The sequence below is a fragment of the Odontesthes bonariensis genome, chromosome 12, assembly GCF_027942865.1.
Source record: "Odontesthes bonariensis isolate fOdoBon6 chromosome 12, fOdoBon6.hap1, whole genome shotgun sequence".
In the NCBI taxonomy this organism is placed as follows: domain Eukaryota; kingdom Metazoa; phylum Chordata; class Actinopteri; order Atheriniformes; family Atherinopsidae; genus Odontesthes; species Odontesthes bonariensis.
Window position 1 is genome coordinate 37,657,225 of NC_134517.1, and position 22,237 is coordinate 37,679,461.

General features: G+C 48.6%; 1 protein-coding gene across 1 annotated transcript in view; it reads left to right on the top strand.

Moving 5' to 3' along the window:
• LOC142396997 (aryl hydrocarbon receptor-like) overlaps nucleotides 1-22,237 on the top strand; it is a 56,170-nt gene that overhangs the window by 11,970 nt on the left and 21,963 nt on the right. Inside the window, exon 3 of the mRNA XM_075480380.1 lies at nucleotides 12,671-12,777. Within this exon, the coding sequence (XP_075336495.1) occupies nucleotides 12,671-12,777 (107 nt within the window). The remainder of the gene's footprint in view (nucleotides 1-12,670; nucleotides 12,778-22,237) is intronic.

Sequence of the window (22,237 nt, forward strand, 5' to 3'; positions counted from 1 at the left end):
AGCGTGACCCACATTCGGCTGCTTTGCTTTGCTTTGCTTCCTGTGATGATTCTCCATATTGAGCCTCGGTCCTCGGAGGAAGTCGCTGCAGACCTGATGAGATCCCGGATGACACAACTATGCCAACAGAGCCTTTCCCGGGTGTCGCGGAGGAGTCACCGCCCGCAGACAGGCTCCTCCGGTGACCTTTTTCCCCTCCGTGTCGCTCTGATTCGCTCGTGTTTTTCACAGAGAGGTTTCCTCAGGTTTACGGGCAGGTTGCAGAAATCAGACCTGACGTCATGTGACCGCTGTTGCATAACCACCGACGTCGGGCCGCTGTGCTCCGACCTGCAGTGGAGATCAAAGATGTGTGAAAACACACTGAGAAGGACGGCAAGCAGTACAGAAGTGTTGCGTTCAAAAGTTTTTTATTTACCCGAACATGAAAAAGGATTAACAAAATCAACAACTGAACCGGCATGCCAATAAAAGAGGTCAACTCAAGATACTAAAGTCAAAAAACATCACTGACAGGACTCAGACAGACAAAACTGACCTAATGAAATGACACATAAGGGCCCTTAACCTCTTAAAGGGGAACTGCGGTGTTTTCAACATTAAGCCTCTTTTCTGAGTCGTCTGCAATGTTTTAGAACCCCCCTCACCGCTTTTTTGATGTTTACTGCTGTCTCCGGTATTTGCCTAATTTTGATTCTTCTCAACCTGCTTCAGAATGGCAAGTCATGCGCATGTCCAAAAAGGTCCGTAAAAGCACCATAAACGTCCGTTTTCAAATAATCAACTCACCGGAGTGGTTACTGGTGTGCACTGGTAATCCATATCAAATTTCGTTGCGAAAAGTTGCTTCTGTCGTGTTTTATTTGGCAGCTCGTTCATGCTCGCACTATTTTCTTAGCGGTGGCGGAGTAATATCAACGAACATCCAGTACAAAATGCCAAATAAAACACGACAGAAGCAACTTTTCACAACGAAATTTGATATGGATTACCAGTGCACACCAGTAACCACTCCGGTGAGCTGATTATTTGAAAACGGACGTTCATGGTGCTTTTACGGACCTTTTAAGACATGCACATGACTTGCCGTTCTGAAGCAGGTTGAGAAGAATCAAAATTAGGCAAATACCGGAGACAGCAGTAAACATCAAAAAAGCGGTGAGGGGGGTTCTGAAACATTGCAGACGACTCAGAAAAGAGGCTTAATGTTGAAAATACCACAGTTCCCCTTTAAAGCCTGAATTTATATAGCTGTATATTAAAAAATGTTTTGTGTGTGTTTTAGCCTTTAAGTAGATGGTAAATAATGCTGAGATTATTAATTTCACTTTTGCACAAAAAATAAATAGAAATTTTGGTATGTTGCTTCTTTGCAACACCAGGCATAATGGTCAATAATAAGATAACAACAACACAGTAATATAACAGGGAAAAAACAATGTTTTTTTATTCACCCTTTTTTTTTTTATTTACATATTTATTGATATAAATCTGCAACAGGAAATAAGTCCGTCACTTTGCGATCCCACTAGAAACAAGTGCTTGTCGAAGGTTCCTAGGTCCGTAGTGAATATGGACTAACCGGCTTTGGGGGAATAAAGATGCTATCTCAGCTGGTTGATTGAGTCAAACGGTTTGTAGCATATAGGCGTTAAGGGGTTAAATATTGTTTAGCTAAACCATTCACACACACAATAGGGGAAAACAAAAAGGCTGCCACATAACTACTATCACAACCCCACTGAGATGCATCTAAACACCCCCTTCAGTTCCCCCCACTTGACATGAAGCATTGGTTCAGTCCAATCAGGCCATCAGCGGTACTTCAGGCATCTAGCCTGTAGCCACGCCTTTTGCCCATCAGGGAGGGGAAACCAAACACCAAACCCAGGTAACTCCAACAAAGAAAGAAAGCATTAATACAACATAAAACTGAATTTACCTTGCAGGGTTAGTATGTGTGCACTCCATACAAACCCTGCAAGGTAATAAAGTAACAAACTACAACACATTATATAATTAAAGAATATTCAAAGTAATAATTACAAAGTAAATTAAAGAAAACCAAATTGTGGTCGGGTGTGGCTCTTACCCTGTGTGGCTTGCCATCACACACACTGAATATCATGACTAATGTCCACAGTGTTTGATGCTCACCACTAAAACTTAATGTGAACAATCCATCACATGTGAAAGGTGAGGAAAACGATCACTTCAGCCCGTAAAAATGAATCTTTTATGAAACAATTTGCCTGACAGCAAACATCCTACAAAGGCCCAGATTTACTAAATTGGGAAATCAGCATCTGGTCTAGGGATGGGAATTGATAAGATTTTTACGATTCCAATTCCATTTTCGATTCTGCTTAACGATTCGGTTCTTTGTCGGTTCCCTTATCGATTCTCATTTGGAGAAAAAGGACAACAAACCGGTCGATTAGCATCAACTTTGTTTAGTTTAGAAGTAACACGAGTCATGACCTCACAAACCCAACAACGGTGAGGTCCACATTGGTCTATCCTGGCCTGGGTAATTTAACTCTTCCTGCTCTGGTGAAAGGAGAAGCTGGAGGTAGAGGTGAACTGGGGGTAGTACCACCAGCCTCTGGCTCTGAGCCAGTCAGGCTCTGTCTCTCATGATTTCATCTAAATGTAATGCCTGAGAAGGCATTCATTTAACCTTAACCGTTACTAACAGCAGCTTTTACAATCAGGCAAATGGTGCTAACATGATAGGCAGTGTTTGTTAGTTACTTAGTTACCTGCAGTGTTAGCCGAGGACATGCTAACGTTGCTAACGTTGCTGGGTTCAGATTCACCAACGTTAGTCCGGAGCAGATCGAAAACGCGACATTCATTCATAGTTATTGCATGTTGGTAGTATTTCCTCCCTTTGGTGAAATATTCACTTTGCAAGTTGCCCTGTTGTCGTCTTTTTTAGGGATGTGGAACCAAACTTTCCAGCGTTTGTACCGCTTGGGCGCCATGTTTACTGTTGGCTGCTGGCTGCGCTGGACTCGCCACGCAACGCTGCGTGGTGACGTCATTCGCGCCCACTGGAATCGATAAGGGAATCGTTTGCAAAATCGCCAAAACGATTCCAAGGAACTGAAACACTGGGAACCGGTTCTCAACAAGAACCGGTTTTCGATTCCCATCCCACATCTGGTCCCAAATCATGAATCTGCAGACGAGTTTTCTCCAAGCGAGGTGCTAAAAGTTATTTTATCGACAGACACAGGAGCAACTGAGGCAGCCTGCTGATGATCAGGAGTCTGTGGTTCCCCGGCAGCAGACATGAACGGTTTCTTCATGCACAGGACACAGAATCCTGTTGGGATTCGTGTTTAACTCGTCCTTAGGACCCAAACGCAGGGCTAACGGAGGAAGGAGGCTAAATTCTTTGATCTGTGAGCACAGGTGAGGGTGGGAACAAAGATGGAGCAGGAACCTGAAAGCGTCTCCTGGTTCCCGCCGCTCCTCAGACCGTCTGAAGTCATGTCGGCTGATTTAATATCCACAGAGTTTGGCCGCAGAGCCGGATGTCTGAGACCAAACGAGGCCAGAGAAATCTGTTTGAATTAATTAACACCCGTCCAGCTCTGCTGGGTCGCTGCATGCATGAAGCTGTGAGTATCTGGTGGCGCGACATCCTGCTGCTGCTCCACAGCTGGTTGCATAAGCGGCCAATGTCTCGTGATGGGTCAGATTATCTGTTTCGATTAAACTCTCCCTGACAGCGATGGTTTATTTAATGCCTCACCTCCCGACTGTAGGCCTGACTAACAGCTTCCCGAGCCCAGAGGACCGTCCTCCGTCCCTAGGACGCGGTTTTTACACGCAACAAAACACACACAAAACATTTTTTATATACAGCTATATAAATTCAGGCGTTAAGGGGTTAAACCGGCTCTTAAACCAAACATTCATTCCTGGTGACAAACCCGTTTTATCCATGTGGGGCATCATCATTTAAACTGATTTACTTTGTTTTTTATGGCAGTGAAATTAACTTTGGAACCTGCCTTTTCAGAAATATGCTGCTCTGCAGAGCTGAACATAGTTTCACATGTTCAGAAAACACAGGTTCTAGTTTTCTGAAGAGCAGCCTCGTGGGGATTGTAGCATTTTTAAATCTGATCCACTGACAGGACGCCTCATAAAGCCTCCAGCATGGTTGCCGCATCTGCTAGCGCGAGCGGTGTTGATGACGTCACGATATCGTGCTGGCTATATGCCTGCTGTGCAGACAGAAGCACAGACCGAGCAGTCCCCTGCTTCCGAGCAGCAAACACCGTAACAGGCGCGGCTGTCGGCAGGCGGCAGCAGGCAGTGATACGAAGGGAGAGAAAATAGGGCCAAGAGATTGTAAGGTCTGACTTTTTCCTGGAGAACCATTTTGTGATGCAAATGTTTTACTCTGTTGAACGCATATTGTTCTGAGAAGCAAAACGCTTTATTTTTTAAACCCCAGCCAACTAGCCGGACTACCTTCATCAACACCAAAACGAGGCTGGAACTCTGCTCACAGGACGCAGCAGGGGGTAAGAAGATGTTCATAAATGATGTTGCTGATATGGGATGTCATACAGCTTCATGTCAGAAGAGGCGAACTGTCCCTTTAAAGGGAAGTTTGGCTTTTTATTTTACACACAAACGCAGAAGCCTGGAGTCCAAAGACTTTCTGGGCTGTAAAGGCTCTAGCATGGTTGCCGCGTCTGCTAGCGTGAGCGGTGTTGATGACGTCACGATTCCGTGCCGTCTATATATAGTGGCGCAAGTCGATGCGCCAGTAGTTGCAATTTTCTCCGTCACAGAGGTGGTGCTGCTACGTGAAGGTTACCGCTACTCTACAACCACGAAAGTGGAGAAGAAAACAATGAAGAGCAGGAATACTGTAATTAATTATACTGCTGCAGTATTCGGATCATTTAAATTTTTTTATTCAGTTAATAGAGGTGAAGGTTTGAAGCCCCCGGCATCAACAGAGTCTCTGCCCTGATGACCGTGACGTCAAAATGACGTCACGGTCCGCCACCGCCGTGACAGACGCGTCAACCATGCTAGCGCCTTTAAGCTGTGAAAAAGTCTGCAGACAGAACCGTTGAGCCCTGCTCTACGCACAGAATCCGCTGTGCGATCATTGTCTTCGAGTCCATGAGAGTAAAACAAAAAGGATCTAAAACAAACCGCACCTCCCTCCAGCCTGTGGGAGGATCCCGCCATCTAATCTTGAGCATTAACGCAGCAGCTGAGCAGCACAACGCTCTGCACTGCTGCCCCTCCCCCCCCTCAGCCTTAAAACGCCGGCTTAGGCGCACATACAATGTGCACAGGATTCCTGACACCTGACAGGATGTTATGCATGTGTTGGTTATAGATATGTTTGGTGCATTCTTTATTATCTATGTTTCCAAGCTGATTGACTTTATGTGTAAGACTGTCGGAAATGAAAGTGAAGGTGTTCTTTAGCTAGCATTTTATCCCAGATCTGGGATTGTTTGCAGAGTATTTGGTTTGTCTCGTGTGTGTGTGTGTGTGATGCACGGTGATTATATTTAGCTGTGTGTAAATCAATCAATCAATCAAACTTTATTTATATAGCCGTTTACAATAGCCAACTGATACTCAAAGTGCTTTACAACAGGATAAAAACAACAAAACAAAACATAAAACACGATTCAGAAATGGTAAAAGGGCTAAAAGTGCTGCAGGGCATTAAAAGCCTTCCACAAGTGCAATAAAATGAATAGAATAATATGTATAAAATTAAGATAATTAAAAAAGAGCGGATAGAATGAGCATAGTGGCCCTAATCAGAGTTGGAACGCCAGTCTAAAAAGGTGGGTCTTAAGCTTCGATTTAAAAAGGCCGAGATCAGTGATGGTGCGGATGTCGGGGGCAGTTTGTTCCACAGTCTAGGAGCAGCAAAGGAACAATCACCCCACTGCTTAGATCTCGACCTTGGGACCTCTAAAAGAAGCTGACCCGAAGAGCGCCGGGTTCTACCGCAGTTGCGAAAAGTTAAAATGTCCGACAGAGAAGGTGCCGAGCCATTAGTGGCGTTAAAAACAGTAAATGTAGTTGAAAAGGTGGTTCTCACTTTTCAGGTTAATCTACCTGGTCCTCACTCTGAGGATTGAACAGGAATGTGTGTGTGTGTGTGTGTGTGTGTGTGTGTGTGTGTGTGTGAGTGTGTGTGTCAAAATCAAATCAAATTTATTTGTAGCACATTTCATGTACAAACAGTTCAAAGTGCTTTACATAAAATAAAAGCATTGCAGCAGGGAGTGGAAGAAGCATTAAAAATACATAAAAGAATATAAAGAGAAACAAATAAAATAATTTAAATGAATTTAAAAACAAGCAACAGTCCAGATAAGTTCAAAGATATCGTGCAGATTTCATGCATAGACACATGAGAACAGAAATCTATGATATAAAGATATATCACCGTGATGCACTGTGATATATATATTTAGCTACTTGTGTGAACAGGTGTGTGTGTGTGTGTGTGTGTGTGTGTGTGTGTGTGTGTGTGTGTGTGTGTGTGTGTGTGTGTGTGTGTGTGTGTGTGATCTGTAGCATTACTCTGGAGAAATTCCCAGATGACAAACAGAGATTTTTTTCTGCAAACTGAAGCAGCATGAAGTCCCTGTTAATCCTGTTGTAAATAGCATGAAGGGACAAATTGAAAATGTTCAAATATTTGATAAACATTTGCAGAGAGCTAAATGTGTTTGTGTTGTTTTCTTTGGAGGATAATCCCCAGCCGGCGTCTGTCTCTGCTTCATGCTGGAGCACCAGCTGGAGTAGATTTGGCGGTTCTTCAGTGCTGGTCCTTAAACGCTGTTTTAAACGCTTCTGTCGGGTCTCTTTGGAGAGAACTGTTGGTGTTGGAGTTCATTCCTGCCCAGGATGGAGCTTTGAACACGAGAGTCTCTGCTCAAACCATCTGACTTTGCCTTTGATCCGACTGAAAGTGAAGGTTTTTACTCGTTTCTCAGCTCCTACTTCAGAGTAGAAGCAGCCGATCTGTGAGGCCGCTGTTTGCAGACCGGTTGGACAAAAGAGTTGGATCAACGTTAACTTCAGAGGATCTTAACCTTGTAGCACCCAAGCATATGAATAATCATTGAAAAAAATCATTTTGGCTCTTCTTGCATCTTTTTGGGTGGGAATAAACCAATATTTTTGGAATTGGGCTATTTTTGATCATTTTAGGCAATGTTGCATATTTGCATCTGTGGGCTTTCCAGATTAATTTAGTTCACAAAACCAAGTCATTCTCTGCAGATCGTTTGACAAAAAAGCTATAGTGAAAGTTCACCAGTAACTGCTGCTACCACAATAAAATGTATATAATAAACCTTTATTGAACATTCTTAATACAAAGTGCGGAACGCAACCATCATAAACTTTCCATTCAACAACAAATCAAACAGATTTCACAGATCTTTGTTGTGAAAAAGTGAAGCACATATAAAATGCACAAAATGTTATGTAAATAAAAAATGTGCAGATGAAGCTAATAAAAAAAATGCAAAAAAATAATCAGAATAATACAGTTTGGAGAGCTGAGCTCCCATTAGCGCTGTGAAAGGTGGACAAAGCAGACCACACCAAACGAGAGCAGAACCAACTAGAACAGAGCACTGCAAAGCAGAGTGTGATTCACTGAGCCAAGAAAATGGTGCTGTGACAACTGTTAATGTAAAAAAATATTACACATGAATGTAAATAATGTATGTAAATTTAAAAAAAATCAAATAATGTAATGTGAATAAAAATATAAATAAAAATAAAATGTAAATAAATAATGTAAATAATTAAAAAGCTTGTTGCATATCTGCAATTGTGGGTGCTACAAGGGTAACCTTCAGTGACTCAACGAATGACATCACAGTGGCTGTTTACCAGTTCTATGTGTTCAGAAATGTCCATTTAAAAGGTAACTTCATGATCCAACAATGTTTTTCTGTTAAATAGACTCTGGGATGACTCTAGTTTTGGTCTCTTCTGGGGAGAAGTGCTCAGCTCTGACGGTTAAGCCGTGACGCATCAGTCCAGCTGTGACAGCGATGGAGAATTTCGGGTCAAAATGGGCCGACATGCAACACTCATGGAGACAGATGTGCTCAATGTTCAGCCGTTTTAATCAGTAAAAGCAAAGAGTCATGATCCTGAATTTGCCCTGACGTCATTTATGATGATAAACCCCTGGGTTCCAGCTGGGTTTTTACCCTCTGCAGGTTTAACCCCAAAGCCGGCTGAAGCGTGTCTAACTGTGTGGTTTTCAGGGTCACTGCTGGTTTGTCGGTTTTCATCTGTCAAGTCTGGAGCAGATACGTGAGCTGAGGGTCCGTACGGGGCCCAGTGTCCCCCAGCACGTCCACAGCGGGGGGGCAGACTGCCCCCTGAAAAGCCTCCTCAGGCATGCTCACTCAGTGTTTGTGGCCATGAAATCAGTTCTCTGAGGATAGAAAAGTCATCATCCACCTGCGTTTATGTTGTTTTTAATTCCCACGCATCATATGGAACCAGGGCTGGGCAACGATTAAAATGTTTAATCTAATTAATCACATGATTTCGCTTAAGCTCTAAACTCTGTAAACTTTAGCAACATTTGAAACATTTTCAGGTGAGAAAGTAGTCGTTTAGATCCCCAACGTGTTGAAAACCTGACAAAATACCGGCTGTTTACAATTTTGTTCCCACGAATTCGGCGCTACTAAAGCTAGCCGCAGTGAGCTAACGCACTTCTGTTTATTTTCACAAAATAAAATACCCGTTGCCTTTTATCATAGGGAAAGCCATTACCATACAATTGGTGCTTTTGTTTTGAAAACAGGAAGTGAACCTACCCTCGTTGTAGCTAGCTTGAAACTGCCATTTTGACAGGAAATGACGATCGGCGACGTCACGTTACGTTGCATCTTGGGTAGTTTGAGTATGAGTAGTAACCTCATGATGCATACCCAACATTTCGGAGAATCTAGTATGCATCCGAGAACTTCTGCTTACTCAAACTCGCTTACTAACTCAGAAAGTTAGTAGGAGAAGTATGCGGTTTGGAACACAGCCAGGATCTTCTTTACGTCCGTGTTCAGAGTCACGCAGATGTTTCCAGGCCTTTTTATTTTGAACGCCTTTCTTTGGTTTCCTTCATCTGGCTCCATCAACCGTAAAGATATTTCTCTTGATTCGGAGTAAACGAACAAAGCGAAGCTGAATGTTTGACATGCCGTATGTCGGTGTTCCTACTTTGCTGTAAATCGTAGCGTAAAAATCGAGTTGTTTTGTTATTTTTCTAGTTTCTGCATTTAATGCGACGTAATAATGTGGAACTTCTGCCAGTTCAGAGTACAGCTCGGGAGGGGGAAATGTTGGCTGTTTCTCTGCTTCTACCCGAGCTGATGTATGATTTAACGGGGAGTGAAACTGAGCTGAATAGGTTTGGACGGAGCGATAGATGCAGGAGGAAGAGGACGGTGCATCCCAACGTTCCGGCTCTGTTATGCTAAGATAAGCAAGCCTGGGAAAGTCAAGCTGTTCTATTTAATCCATCGGAAATGCCTCTGGGTGTTGCACTCCGTGGATGTGAGTGCTGTGTGAATTTGAATTTTTCATTATGTACACTTGTGCCCAGCGAAGCTTAATAACCAGATCTGCTCTTTGTCTTCCTCTGGCCATCCATGAGGCTTTGTGTTGGCCCACTTTTTCTGGCTGGATTACGCTGTTGTTGCTGCTGAGTACCTGGTTTCTGATGTGAGGAGCACCGACACGCTCGGAGTGGCTCCTGTCACTGTTGCCGCTCCACTCGGATGCACAGAGGGCCTCGTCGAGGGGAACCTAACGCAGCAGAATTTACTTTCTCGTGATCAGGATATATGCGATAAGTGAGTTTTGGCTCAGTGGATAAAAAACAAACATAAGTGAGCATCGGTAACAGCTGCATTCAGCGTCCCGTGATGTTTCTGCTGAGCTGCATTCAGGCCTGATGGTAATAATGAGCTTTGGGCCAGAAATACAGTGTGTGTGGGATTTATCTCCGCTTCTGAGACTGAAACTCATCACTAACCACCCAGAAGCTCCATCTTCTGCTCAAGGGGCCGAATCAGACAGCCACACGATAAATAATCGTACACCAGTGGTGACTAAAACACAATTACAGAGGTTTTCAGGGCTCATACGGTGTCAAAATTAGAATTACTCATGAATAAAATCATTTTAAAGGGTGACCAAACTGCTACCTACACAGAAAAAGGCTGGGTGACGTGGCCAAAAACAAATAAAAATCACAGTGAAGGTATTTCGAACCAGGCAGCTGTGCGCTCTTAACAAATAAACTGTGATTGATTGATTCCAGAACGTGAAAATGTAAATTATTTACACATAAGAATACAGTCTGACAGAGTCGAAGCAGGAGCATCAGGAGCTGGAGGCGGGGACATCTCAGACATTTTCACCTGATATGTGGCTCTAACTCTGCTGCTTTTCGGTTGATGAACACGTGATTTGTGTCCAGCGGTTCCAGTTCTGTCTTTGGTATCATGATGGGGGCTTCATGACGTGAAGCAATCCGGCTGGATAAAGAGCTAACCCAGTTATTTAGGCTTTTAGCTGGTGCAGCATTGATTGTGGTTCCAGCTGTGAGCAGCTCCAACATTTCACCGTGGGGCTACAACTCCACGCTCTGAAATGCAGCGCTCATCTCGCCCTCTTTCCTCGCCAAGATGGACGTTTGTCCCCATGATGTCTGATCTGAGATGTAAGTTTGGGAATAAGGTCAGCGAACCAAAGCCGCGTCCTGTGTGAAGTCCAGCGCCCTCCAACATCACGCCGTCTGGATGGACTCCTCGTTAACCTCGTTTGCAGGAAACAAAAGATGTGACCCAGAACCCCTCAGAGGTCATCACGGGTCGCAGCGCGGGGCTCCGGCGGGGGTCAGAGATTAATGGTCACAGATCTCTGCTCTCTTTCTCATGACATCACACCGGGTGATCACCTGACCTCAGGAGGAGGAGCAGTTCCGTCATGGCGGGCAACATGTGACAGATCTGATGATCACTGATGTTTGCTGTGAGCCACAGAAGCTCAACCAATGTCTCCAAAAGGAACAACATTTCAGTAAATATCCCTCATGATAACACCGATGTTACCACCGATGTTCACTGACAGTGAATAAAATGGAGAAGAGAACAGAGAGAAGAAGGAGGCAGAGATGCCAAAAAGGAAGAGGCAGCAGAAAATTTACTTCTTTTTCAAGTCAAGTTGTCATGCACCGGTAAGTGAATGCAGAGGAAGCCGGCTCTACAACCCCTAACATCAACACCATCTCCCTGTCGGCGCAGACCCCCCCCCCCCGCACCAAGCCACACATCGGAAATTAATGGGGAAAAATAGTGATCAGAAGCTTACTCTTTTGGCGACCAAATAAAGTTTTTACAAATCATAAAATGTGTTGTAAAGTCCCTGTACCCTCTTTAGAATAATTCCATCCAGATTTGAGCAGGGTAACTATTGTAGTTTCCATACAGGACATAGTTTAGGGCGATCAAAATGCAGTGAAATATGCCCAACCATTTAATTCGCGAATCGGATGCCAACTTCAGCGTCGGGTCTATGGGCTTGATGTGGCGCTCATGTGCCCCCCCTGTAACACCCCCACATTTAAAATCACGGCTCCACCCCTGATGGCGGGCAACATGTGACAGATCTGATGATCACTGATGTTTGCTGTGAGCCACAGAAGATTAACCAATGTCTCCAAAAGGAACAACATTTCAGTAAATATCCCTCATGATAACACCGATGTTACCACCGATGTTACAGTCTGTTCTTGATGTGCCTCCTTTTCTCTCTTTTATGATTTGGCTTCCTTGTTGTTCTTGCTTATGTCTCATATTTATCTGATCCCGTCTGTCTGGTCTCGGCTCAGTTTCTGGTTTCTTCTGTCTCACATCACCACCGTTAGTTCCCCCGTTTGGTCCTCAGCTCCACACTCACCTGTTGTCAGTTCCTCTCAGTATTTGTGCTCCTTTGTTGATCTTTGTCAGATTCTCACCTCTTCTCTCCACATTGATCATATCTGGAGTTCTGTTCCCTGCTCGCCTGGTTTCTTCTGTTATCTAGTCTTTTGTTTTCCAGGTTTCGTTTAAATAACTTCTGTTATTTCATTACATTACATTACATTACGGTCATTCTGCAGACGCTTTTAACCAAAGCGACTTACAATAAGTGCGTTCAACATCGGTAGGCAAAAGAACTTCAGGTCACAAGAAATCATAAGTGCATTTCCTTCCAAAACCAAACAGCTAAGAGCAAAACTAGTGCAGAGTAAGTGCATTTCCTCTGTAAGTCTGGGCTGCTGTGGGTCCTCAGCTTCAAATGTGAGCCAGAAGGAAAAAAGCTGCTCTGTTTTGGTTTCTTTAAACATCTTTTAAGTGAAGGACACAGGCAGACATTGTGTTCTGCTGTCTCACTGTTGTCTTTTCATGCTAAACTTCTGCATCTGGATGTTTCTGGATGTGCTGAATGTTTCATGAGCTGCAGCATCTGCAGGATGCTGAACACAAAGCGGCCCGACAGCCGCCGCATCGCTTTGCAAACATGTAAAGAACGACTGAAACGTGCTCACATACCTGTGTGCACGTGTGTGTCTCCACAGTCGCCCTCACCGGCCGAACCGCAGCGGGAGCAGCCGGCGTGCACGAGGATGACAACAAAACCGGAGCGCCGGAAGGCAAGATCCCAGAGGGCGAGCACCTGCTGCAGGTCAGTTTCTGACCATCAACAACCAGAGCTGACGAAGCTGCGCACCATCCATCTTTATTGTCTGTTCATCCTTAGTTTCAGGGCAGCTGATGATGTCACACACAGGTTAGCTGATGATGTCACACAAAGCGTCAGCAGGTTAGCTGATGATGTCACACACAGGTAACAGGTTAGCTGATGTCACACACAGGTAACAGGTTAGCTGATGTCACACACAGGTAACAGGTTAGCTGATGATGTAACACACAGCGTCAGCAGGTAGCAGGTTAGCTGATGATGTCACACACAGCGTCAGCAGGTAACAGGTTAGCTGATGATGTCACACACAGCATCAGCAGGTAACAGGTTAGCTGATGATGTCACACACAGGTAACAGGTTAGCTGATGATGTCACACACAGCGTCAGCAGGTAACAGGTTAGCTGATGATGTCACACACAGCGTCAGCAGGTAGCAGGTTAGCTGATGATGTCACACACAGCGTCAGCAGGTTAGCTGATGATGTCACACACAGCGTCAGCAGGTAACAGGTTAGCTGATGATGTCACACACAGCGTCAGCAGGTAGCAGGTTAGCTGATGATGTCACACACAGCGTCAGCAGGTTAGCTGATGATGTCACACACAGCGTCAGCAGGTAACAGGTTAGCTGATGATGTTACACACAGCGTCAGCAGGTAGCAGGTTAGCTGATGATGTCACACACAGCGTCAGCAGGTAACAGGTTAGCTGATGATGTCACACACAGCGTCAGCAGGTTAGCTGATGATGTCACACACAGCGTCAGCAGGTAACAGGTTAGCTGATGATGTCACACACAGCGTCAGCAGGTTAGCTGATGATGTCACACACAGCGTCAGCAGGTAACAGGTTAGCTGATGATGTCACACACAGGTAACAGGTTAGCTGATGATGTCACACACAGCGTCAGCAGGTAGCAGGTTAGCTGATGATGTCACACACAGCGTCAGCAGGTAGCAGGTTAGCTGATGATGTCACACACAGGTAACAGGTTAGCTGATGATGTCACACACAGCGTCAGCAGGTAACAGGTTAGCTGATGATGTCACACACAGCGTCAGCAGGTAGCAGGTTAGCTGATGATGTCACACACAGCGTCAGCAGGTAGCAGGTTAGCTGATGATGTCACACACAGCGTCAGCAGGTAGCAGGTTAGCTGATGATGTCACACACAGGTAACAGGTTAGCTGATGATGTCACACACAGCGTCAGCAGGTAACAGGTTAGCTGATGATGTCACACACAGCGTCAGCAGGTAGCAGGTTAGCTGATGATGTCACACACAGCGTCAGCAGGTAGCAGGTTAGCTGATGATGTCACACACAGCGTCAGCAGGTAACAGGTTAGCTGATGATGTCACACACAGCGTCAGCAGGTAACAGGTTAGCTGATGATGTCACACACAGCGTCAGCAGGTAACAGGTTAGCTGATGATGTCACACACAGCGTCAGCAGGTAGCAGGTTAGCTGATGATGTCACACACAGCATCAGCAGGTAACAGGTTAGCTGATGATGTCACACACAGGTAACAGGTTAGCTGATGATGTCACACACAGGTAACAGGTTAGCTGATGATGTCACACACAGCGTCAGCAGGTAGCAGGTTAGCTGATGATGTCACACACAGGTAACAGGTTAGCTGATGATGTCACACACAGGTAACAGGTTAGCTGATGATGTCACACACAGCGTCAGCAGGTAACAGGTTAGCTGATGATGTCACACACAGTGTCAGCAGGTTAGCTGATGATGTCACACACAGCGTCAGCAGGTAACAGGTTAGCTGATGATGTCACACACAGCGTCAGCAGGTAACAGGTTAGCTGATGATGTCACACACAGGTAACAGGTTAGCTGATGATGTCACACACAGCGTCAGCAGGTAACAGGTTAGCTGATGATGTCACACACAGCGTCAGCAGGTAGCAGGTTAGCTGATGATGTCACACACAGCGTCAGCAGGTAGCAGGTTAGCTGATGATGTCACACACAGGTAACAGGTTAGCTGATGATGTCACACACAGCGTCAGCAGGTAACAGGTTAGCTGATGATGTCACACACAGGTAACAAGTTAGCTGATGATGTCATACACAGCGTCAGCAGGTAACTCAGGTGAACTCTCAGCAGACAACATGGACAGAAATGTTTCAGTAGAAAATCTGAAGAAGACTCCGTCTGCTGCCAGCAGGGCAGCGCTGTTCTGGAAGGATCCGGGGGTTCACTTAGTTTCTCTCAGGGTTTTTGTTTAATAATTAATGACACAGTGGGATCTGTCCTGTGTTGATGTTACTCTGAGGTCGGATTCACAGCCGCCAGCTGCATTCTGTCCGACCTTTGACGAACTTTTGTGCAGCCGAACTTTGACCCCGTCCCGTTGGTGGGGCTCCTCCCACATCGGGCCTCACTAAAGCTCTTTGGTCTGAGTGGGAGAAAATCCCCGCGGATAAGTCGGGCGCTACAGCTGCACATTAACGCAGAGTGTTTATCCGACATCAGGATGATGGTCAGCATGTGCTGTGAAGATGAGGCAGCATCCAGATGTTCGCTGCGTCCTTAAAGCCGAACACTTTCCCCGTGTTGGGAGGAACATCCCATCAGCCCACCAGCTTCCCCCTCAGTGCTCAGACAGCAGAGTTCATGGAGCTTTGGCTGCCCGAGCAGCGCCTGTGTGGCTGAATGGAGGACCCAGATCTCTGGCTGTTCATGCAGTCACTGATTTTCCAGCCCAGTTCCTCCCAATGTGCATCACATTCCTGAGAGGAAGCAGGCTGCTCGCCGTCACCCCGACCGCAGCCTGAGGTCCCATCCTACGGTCCCATCCTACGGTCCCATCCCAGGGTCCCATCCCAGGGTCCCATCCCAGGGTCCCATCCTAATGTCCCATCCTAGGGTCCCATCCTACGGTCCCAACCCAGGGTCCCATCCTACGGTCCCATCCTAGGGTCCCATCCTAGGGTCCCATCCTACGGTCCCATCCTAGGGTCCCATCCCAGGGTCCCATCCTACGGTCCCATCCCAGGGTCCCATCCCAGGGTCCCATCCCAGGGTCCCATCCTAGGTTCCCATCTTAGGGTCCCATCCCAGGGTCCCATCCTACGGTCCCAACCCAGGGTCCCATCCTACGGTCCCATCCTAGGGTCCCATCCTAGGGTCCCATCCTACGGTCCCATCCTAGGGTCCCATCCCAGGGTCCCATCCTAGGGTCCCATCCTAATGTCCCATCCTAGGGTCCCATCCTAGGGTCCCATCCTAGGGTCCCATCCTAATGTCCCATCCTAGGGTCCCATCCTAGGGTCCCATCCTAATGTCCCATCCTAGGGTCCCATCTTAGGGTCCCATCCTAGGGTCGCATCCTAGGGTCCCATCCTAATGTCCCATCCCAGGGTCCCATCCTAGGGTCCCATCCTAATGTCCCATCCTAATGTCCCATCCTAGGGTCCCATCCTAATGTCCCATCCTAGGGTTCCATCCTAATGTCCCATCCTAGGGTCCCATCCTAGGGTCCCATCCTAGGGTCCCATCCTAGGGTCCCATCCTAGGGTCCCATCCTAGGGTCCCATCCTAGGGTCGCATCCTAGGGTCCCATCCTAATGTCCCATCCCAGGGTCCCATCCTAGGGTCCCATCCTAATGTCCCATCCTAATGTCCCATCCTAGGGTCCCATCCTAATGTCCCATCCTAGGGTTCCATCCTAATGTCCCATCCTAGGGTCCCATCCTAGGGTCCCATCCTAATGTCCCATCCTAGGGTCCCATCTTAGGGTCCCATCCTAGGGTCGCATCCTAGGGTCCCATCCTAATGTCCCATCCCAGGGTCCCATCCTAGGGTCCCATCCTAATGTCCCATCCTAATGTCCCATCCTAGGGTCCCATCCTAATGTCCCATCCTAGGGTCCCATCCTAATGTCCCATCCTAGGGTCCCATCCTAGGGTCCCATCCTAATGTCCCATCCTAATGTCCCATCCTAGGGTCCCATCCTAATGTCCCATCCTAGGGTCCCATCCTAATGTCCCATCCTAGGGTCCCATCCTAGGGTCCCATCCTAGGGTCCCATCTTAGGGTCCCATCCTAGGGTCGCATCCTAGGGTCCCATCCTAATGTCCCATCCTAGGGTCCCATCCTAGGGTCCCATCCTAATGTCCCATCCTAGGGTCCCATCTTAGGGTCGCATCCTAGGGTCCCATCCTAGGGTCCCATCCTAATGTCCCATCCTAGGGTCGCATCCTAGGGTCCCATCCCAGGGTCCCATCCTAGGGTCCCATCCTACGGTTCCATCCTAGGGTCCCATCCTAGGGTCCCATCCTAGGGTCCCATCCTAGGGTTCCATCTTAGGGTCCCATCCCAGGGTCCCATCCTAGGGTCCCATCCTAGGGTTCCATCCTAGGGTCCCATCTTAAGGTCCCATCCTAGGGTCGCATCCTAGGGTCCCATCCCAGGGTCCCATCCCAGGGTCCCATCCTAGGGTCCCATCCTAGGGTTCCATCCTAGGGTTCCATCCTAGGGTCCCATCCCAGGGTCGCATCCTAGGGTCCCATCCCAGGGTTCCATCCTAGGGTTCCATCCTAGGGTCCCATCCTAGGGTCCCATCCTAGGGTCCCATCCTAGGGTTCCATCTTAGGGTCCCATCCTAGGGTCCCATCCTAGGGTCCCATCCCAGGGTCCCATCCTACGGTCCCATCCTAGGGTCCCATCCTAGGGTCCCATCCTAGGGTTCCATCTTAGGGTCCCATCCTAGGGTCCCATCCCAGGGTCCCATCCTAGGGTTCCATCTTAGGGTCCCATCCTACGGCCCCATCCTAGGGTTCCATCCTAGGGTCCCATCCTGGGGTCCCATCCTAGGGTCCCATCCTAATGTCCCATCCTAATGTCCCATCCTGGGGTCCCATCCTAGGGTCCCATCCTAATGTCCCATCCTAGGGTCCCATCCTAGGGTCCCATCCTAGGGTCCCATCCTAGGGTCCCAACCTAGGGTTCCATCTTAGGGTCCCATCCTGGGGTCCCATCCTAGGGTCCCATCCTGGGGTCCCATCCTAGGGTCCCATCCTAATGTCCCATCCTAGGGTCCCATCTTAGGGTCCCATCCTAATGTCCCATCCCAGGGTCCCATCCTAATGTCCCATCCTAATGTCCCATCCTAGGGTCCCATCCTAATGTCCCATCCTAATGTCCCATCCTAGGGTCCCATCCTAATGTCCCATCCCAGGGTCCCATCCTAGGGTCCCATCCTAGGGTCCCATCCCAGGGTCCCATCCTAGGGTCCCATCCCAGGGTCCCATCCCAGGGTCCCATCCTAGGGTCCCATCCCAGGGTCCCATCCTAGGGTCCCATCCCAGGGTCCCATCCTAGGGTCCCATCCTAGGGTCCCATCCTAGGGTCGCATCCTAGGGTCCCATCCCAGGGTCCCATCCTAGGGTCCCATCCTAGGGTTCCATCCTAGGGTCCCATCCTAGGGTCCCATCCCAGGGTCGCATCCCAGGGTCCCATCCCAGGGTCCCATCCCAGGGTCCCATCCTAGGGTCCCATCCTAGGGTCCCATCCTAGGGTTCCATCTTAGGGTCCCATCTTAGGGTCCCATCCTAGGGTTCCATCCTAGGGTTCCATCTTAGGGTCCCATCCTAGGGTCCCATCTTAGGGTCCCATCCTAGGGTCCCATCCCAGGGTCCCATCCTACGGTCCCATCCTACGGTCCCATCCTACGGTCCCATCCTAGGGTCCCATCCTAGGGTTCCATCTTAGGGTCCCATCCTAGGGTCCCATCCCAGGGTCCCATCCTAGGGTTCCATCTTAGGGTCCCATCCTACGGCCCCATCCTAGGGTTCCATCCTAGGGTCCCATCCTGGGGTCCCATCCTAGGGTCCCATCCTAATGTCCCATCCTAATGTCCCATCCTAATGTCCCATCCTGGGGTCCCATCCTAGGGTCCCATCCTAATGTCCCATCCTAATGTCCCATCCTGGGGTCCCATCCTAGGGTCCCATCCTAATGTCCCATCCTAGGGTCCCATCCTAGGGTCCCATCCTAGGGTCCCATCCTAGGGTCCCAACCTAGGGTTCCATCTTAGGGTCCCATCCTGGGGTCCCATCCTAGGGTCCCATCCTGGGGTCCCATCCTAGGGTCCCATCCTAATGTCCCATCCTAGGGTCCCATCTTAGGGTCCCATCCTAATGTCCCATCCCAGGGTCCCATCCTAATGTCCCATCCTAATGTCCCATCCTAGGGTCCCATCCTAATGTCCCATCCCAGGGTCCCATCCTAGGGTCCCATCCTAGGGTCCCATCCCAGGGTCCCATCCTAGGGTCCCATCCCAGGGTCCCATCCCAGGGTCCCATCCTAGGGTCCCATCCCAGGGTCCCATCCTAGGGTCCCATCCCAGGGTCCCATCCTAGGGTCCCATCCTAGGGTCCCATCCTAAGGTCCCATCCTAGGGTCCCATCCCAGGGTCCCATCCTAGGGTCCCATCCTAGGGTCCCATCCTAGGGTCCCATCTTAGGGTCCCATCCCAGGGTCCCATCCTAGGGTCCCATCCCAGGGTTCCATCCTAGGGTTCCATCCTAGGGTCCCATCTTAGGGTCCCATCCTAGGGTCGCATCCTAGGGTCCCATCCCAGGGTCCCATCCTAGGGTCCCATCCTAGGGTTCCATCCTAGGGTCCCATCCTAGGGTCCCATCCCAGGGTCGCATCCCAGGGTCCCATCCCAGGGTCCCATCCCAGGGTCCCATCCTAGGGTCCCATCCTAGGGTCCCATCCTAGGGTTCCATCTTAGGGTCCCATCCTAGGGTCCCATCTTAGGGTCCCATCCTAGGGTCCCATCCTAGGGTCCCATCCTAGGGTCCCATCCTAGGGTTCCATCTTAGGGTCCCATCCTAGGGTCCCATCCCAGGGTCCCATCCTAGGGTTCCATCTTAGGGTCCCATCCTACGGCCCCATCCTAGGGTTCCATCCTAGGGTCCCATCCTGGGGTCCCATCCTAATGTCCCATCCTAGGGTCCCATCCTAATGTCCCATCCTAATGTCCCATCCTGGGGTCCCATCATAGGGTCCCATCCTAATGTCCCATCCTAGGGTCCCATCCTAGGGTCCCAACCTAGGGTTCCATCTTAGGGTCCCATCCTGGGGTCCCATCCTAGGGTCCCATCCTGGGGTCCCATCCTAGGGTCCCATCCTAATGTCCCATCTTAGGGTCCCATCCTAATGTCCCATCCTAGGGTCCCATCTTAGGGTCCCATCCTAATGTCCCATCCCAGGGTCCCATCCTAATGTCCCATCCTAATGTCCCATCCTAGGGTCCCATCCTAATGTCCCATCCCAGGGTCCCATCCTAGGGTCCCATCCCAGGGTCCCATCCTAATGTCCCATCCCAGGGTCCCATCCCAGGGTCCCATCCTAGGGTCCCATCCCAGGGTCCCATCCTAGGGTCCCATCCCAGGGTCCCATCCTAGGGTCCCATCCTAGGGTCCCATCCCAGGGTCCCATCCTAGGGTCCCATCCTAGGGTCCCATCCTAGGGTCCCATCCTAGGGTCCCATCCCAGGGTCCCATCCTAGGGTCCCATCCCAGGGTCCCATCCTAGGGTCCCATCCTAGGGTCCCATCCTAGGGTCCCATCCCAGGGTCCCATCCTAGGGTCCAACGGGGGTGAAAACGATGAGAAGTGAAAACGGGCCGAGGCTCCGAGGCTGGAGGTGAACGTTCCTCCTTCTCTTCCTCCGCCCGCTGAGTTTTCTTCCCTTTGGGTGGATTATAGAGGAGCTGAGAGCATCTCTCCTGTCCTTCTCTCCTTCTTTCCTTCTCTCCTTCTTTCCTTCTCTCCTTCTTTCCTTCTCTCCTTCTTCCCTTCTCTCCTTCTCTCCTTCTTCCCTTCTGTCCTACTTTCCTTTTCTCCTTCTTTCCTTCTCTCCTTCTCTCCTTTTCTCCTTCTCTCCTTCTCTCCTTCTGTCCTCCTTTCCTTCTTTCCTCCTTTCCTTCTCTCCTTCTCTCCTTCTTTCCTTCTCTCCTTCTTTCCTTCTGTCCTCCTTTCCTTCTCTCCTTCTCTCCTTCTTTCCTTCTCTCCTTCTTTCCTTCTGTCCTTTCCTTCTGTCCTCCTTTCCTTCTCTCCTTCTCTTTCTTTCCTTCTCTCCTTCTCTCCTTCTGTCCTCCTTTCCTTCTTTCCTCCTTTCCTTCTCTCCTTCTCTCCTTCTTTCCTTCTCTCCTTCTTTCCTTCTGTCCTCCTTTCCTTCTCTCCTTCTTTCCTTCTGTCCTCCTTTCATTCTCTCCTTCTCTCCTTCTTTCCTTCTGTCCTCCTTTCCTTCTCTCCTTCTCTCCTTCTTTCCTTCTTTCCTCCTTTCCTTCTCTCCTTCTCTCCTTCTTTCCTTCTGTCCTCCTTTCCTTCTCTCCTTCTTTCCTTCTCTCCTTCTTTCCTTCTGTCCTCCTTTCCTTCTCTCCTTCTCTCCTTCTGTCCTCCTTTCCTTCTCTCCTTCTTTCCTTCTGTCCTCCTTTCCTTCTCTCCTTCTGTCCTTCTCTCCTCTCCTTCTCTCCTTCTGTCCTCCTTTCTTTTTCTCCTTCTTTCCTTCTCTCCTTCATTCCTTCTCTCCTTTCCTCTTTTCCTTCTCTCCTTCTTTCCTTCTCTCCTTCTTTCCTATTTTCCTTCTCTCCTTATCCTTCTCTCCTCCTTTCCTTCTCTCCTTCTTTCCTATTTTCATTCTCTCCTTATCCTTCTCTCCTCCTTTCCTTCTCTCTTTCTTTCCTTCCCTCCTCCTTTCCTTCTCTCCTTCTCGCCTTCTTTCCTATTTTCCTTCTCTCCTTCTTTCCTTCTCTCCTTCTCTCCTTCATTCCTCCTTTCCTTCTCTCCTTCTCTCTTTCTTTCCTTCCCTTCTCCTTTCCTTCTCACTCAGCAGTGTGTGAGAAACTAAGTGAACCCCTGATCCAGCAGCTGGTAGCAGCAGTGTGTGAGAAACTAAGTGAACCCCTGATCCAGCAGCTGGTAGCAGCAGTGAGTGAGAAACTAAGTGAACCCCTGATCCAACAGTTGGTAGCAGCAGTGAGTGAGAAACTAAGTGAACCCCTTATCCAGCAGCTGGTAGCGGCAGTGAGTGAGAAACTAAGTGAACCCCTGATCCAGCAGCTGGTAGCAGCAGTGAGTGAGAAACTAAGTGAACCCCTGATCCAGCAGCTGGTAGCAGCAGTGAGTGAGAAACTAAGTGAACCCCTGACCCAGCAGCTGGTAGCAGCAGTGAGTGAGAAACTAAGTGAACCCCTGACCCAGCAGCTGGTAGCAGCAGTGAGTGAGAAACTAAGTGAACCCCTGATCCAACAGTTGGTAGCAGCAGTGAGTGAGAAACTAAGTGAACCCCTGATCCAGCAGCTGGTAGCAGCAGTGTGTGAGAAACTAAGTGAACCCCTGATCCAGCAGCTGGTAGCAGCAGTGTGTGAGAAACTAAGTGAACCCCTGATCCAGCAGCTGGT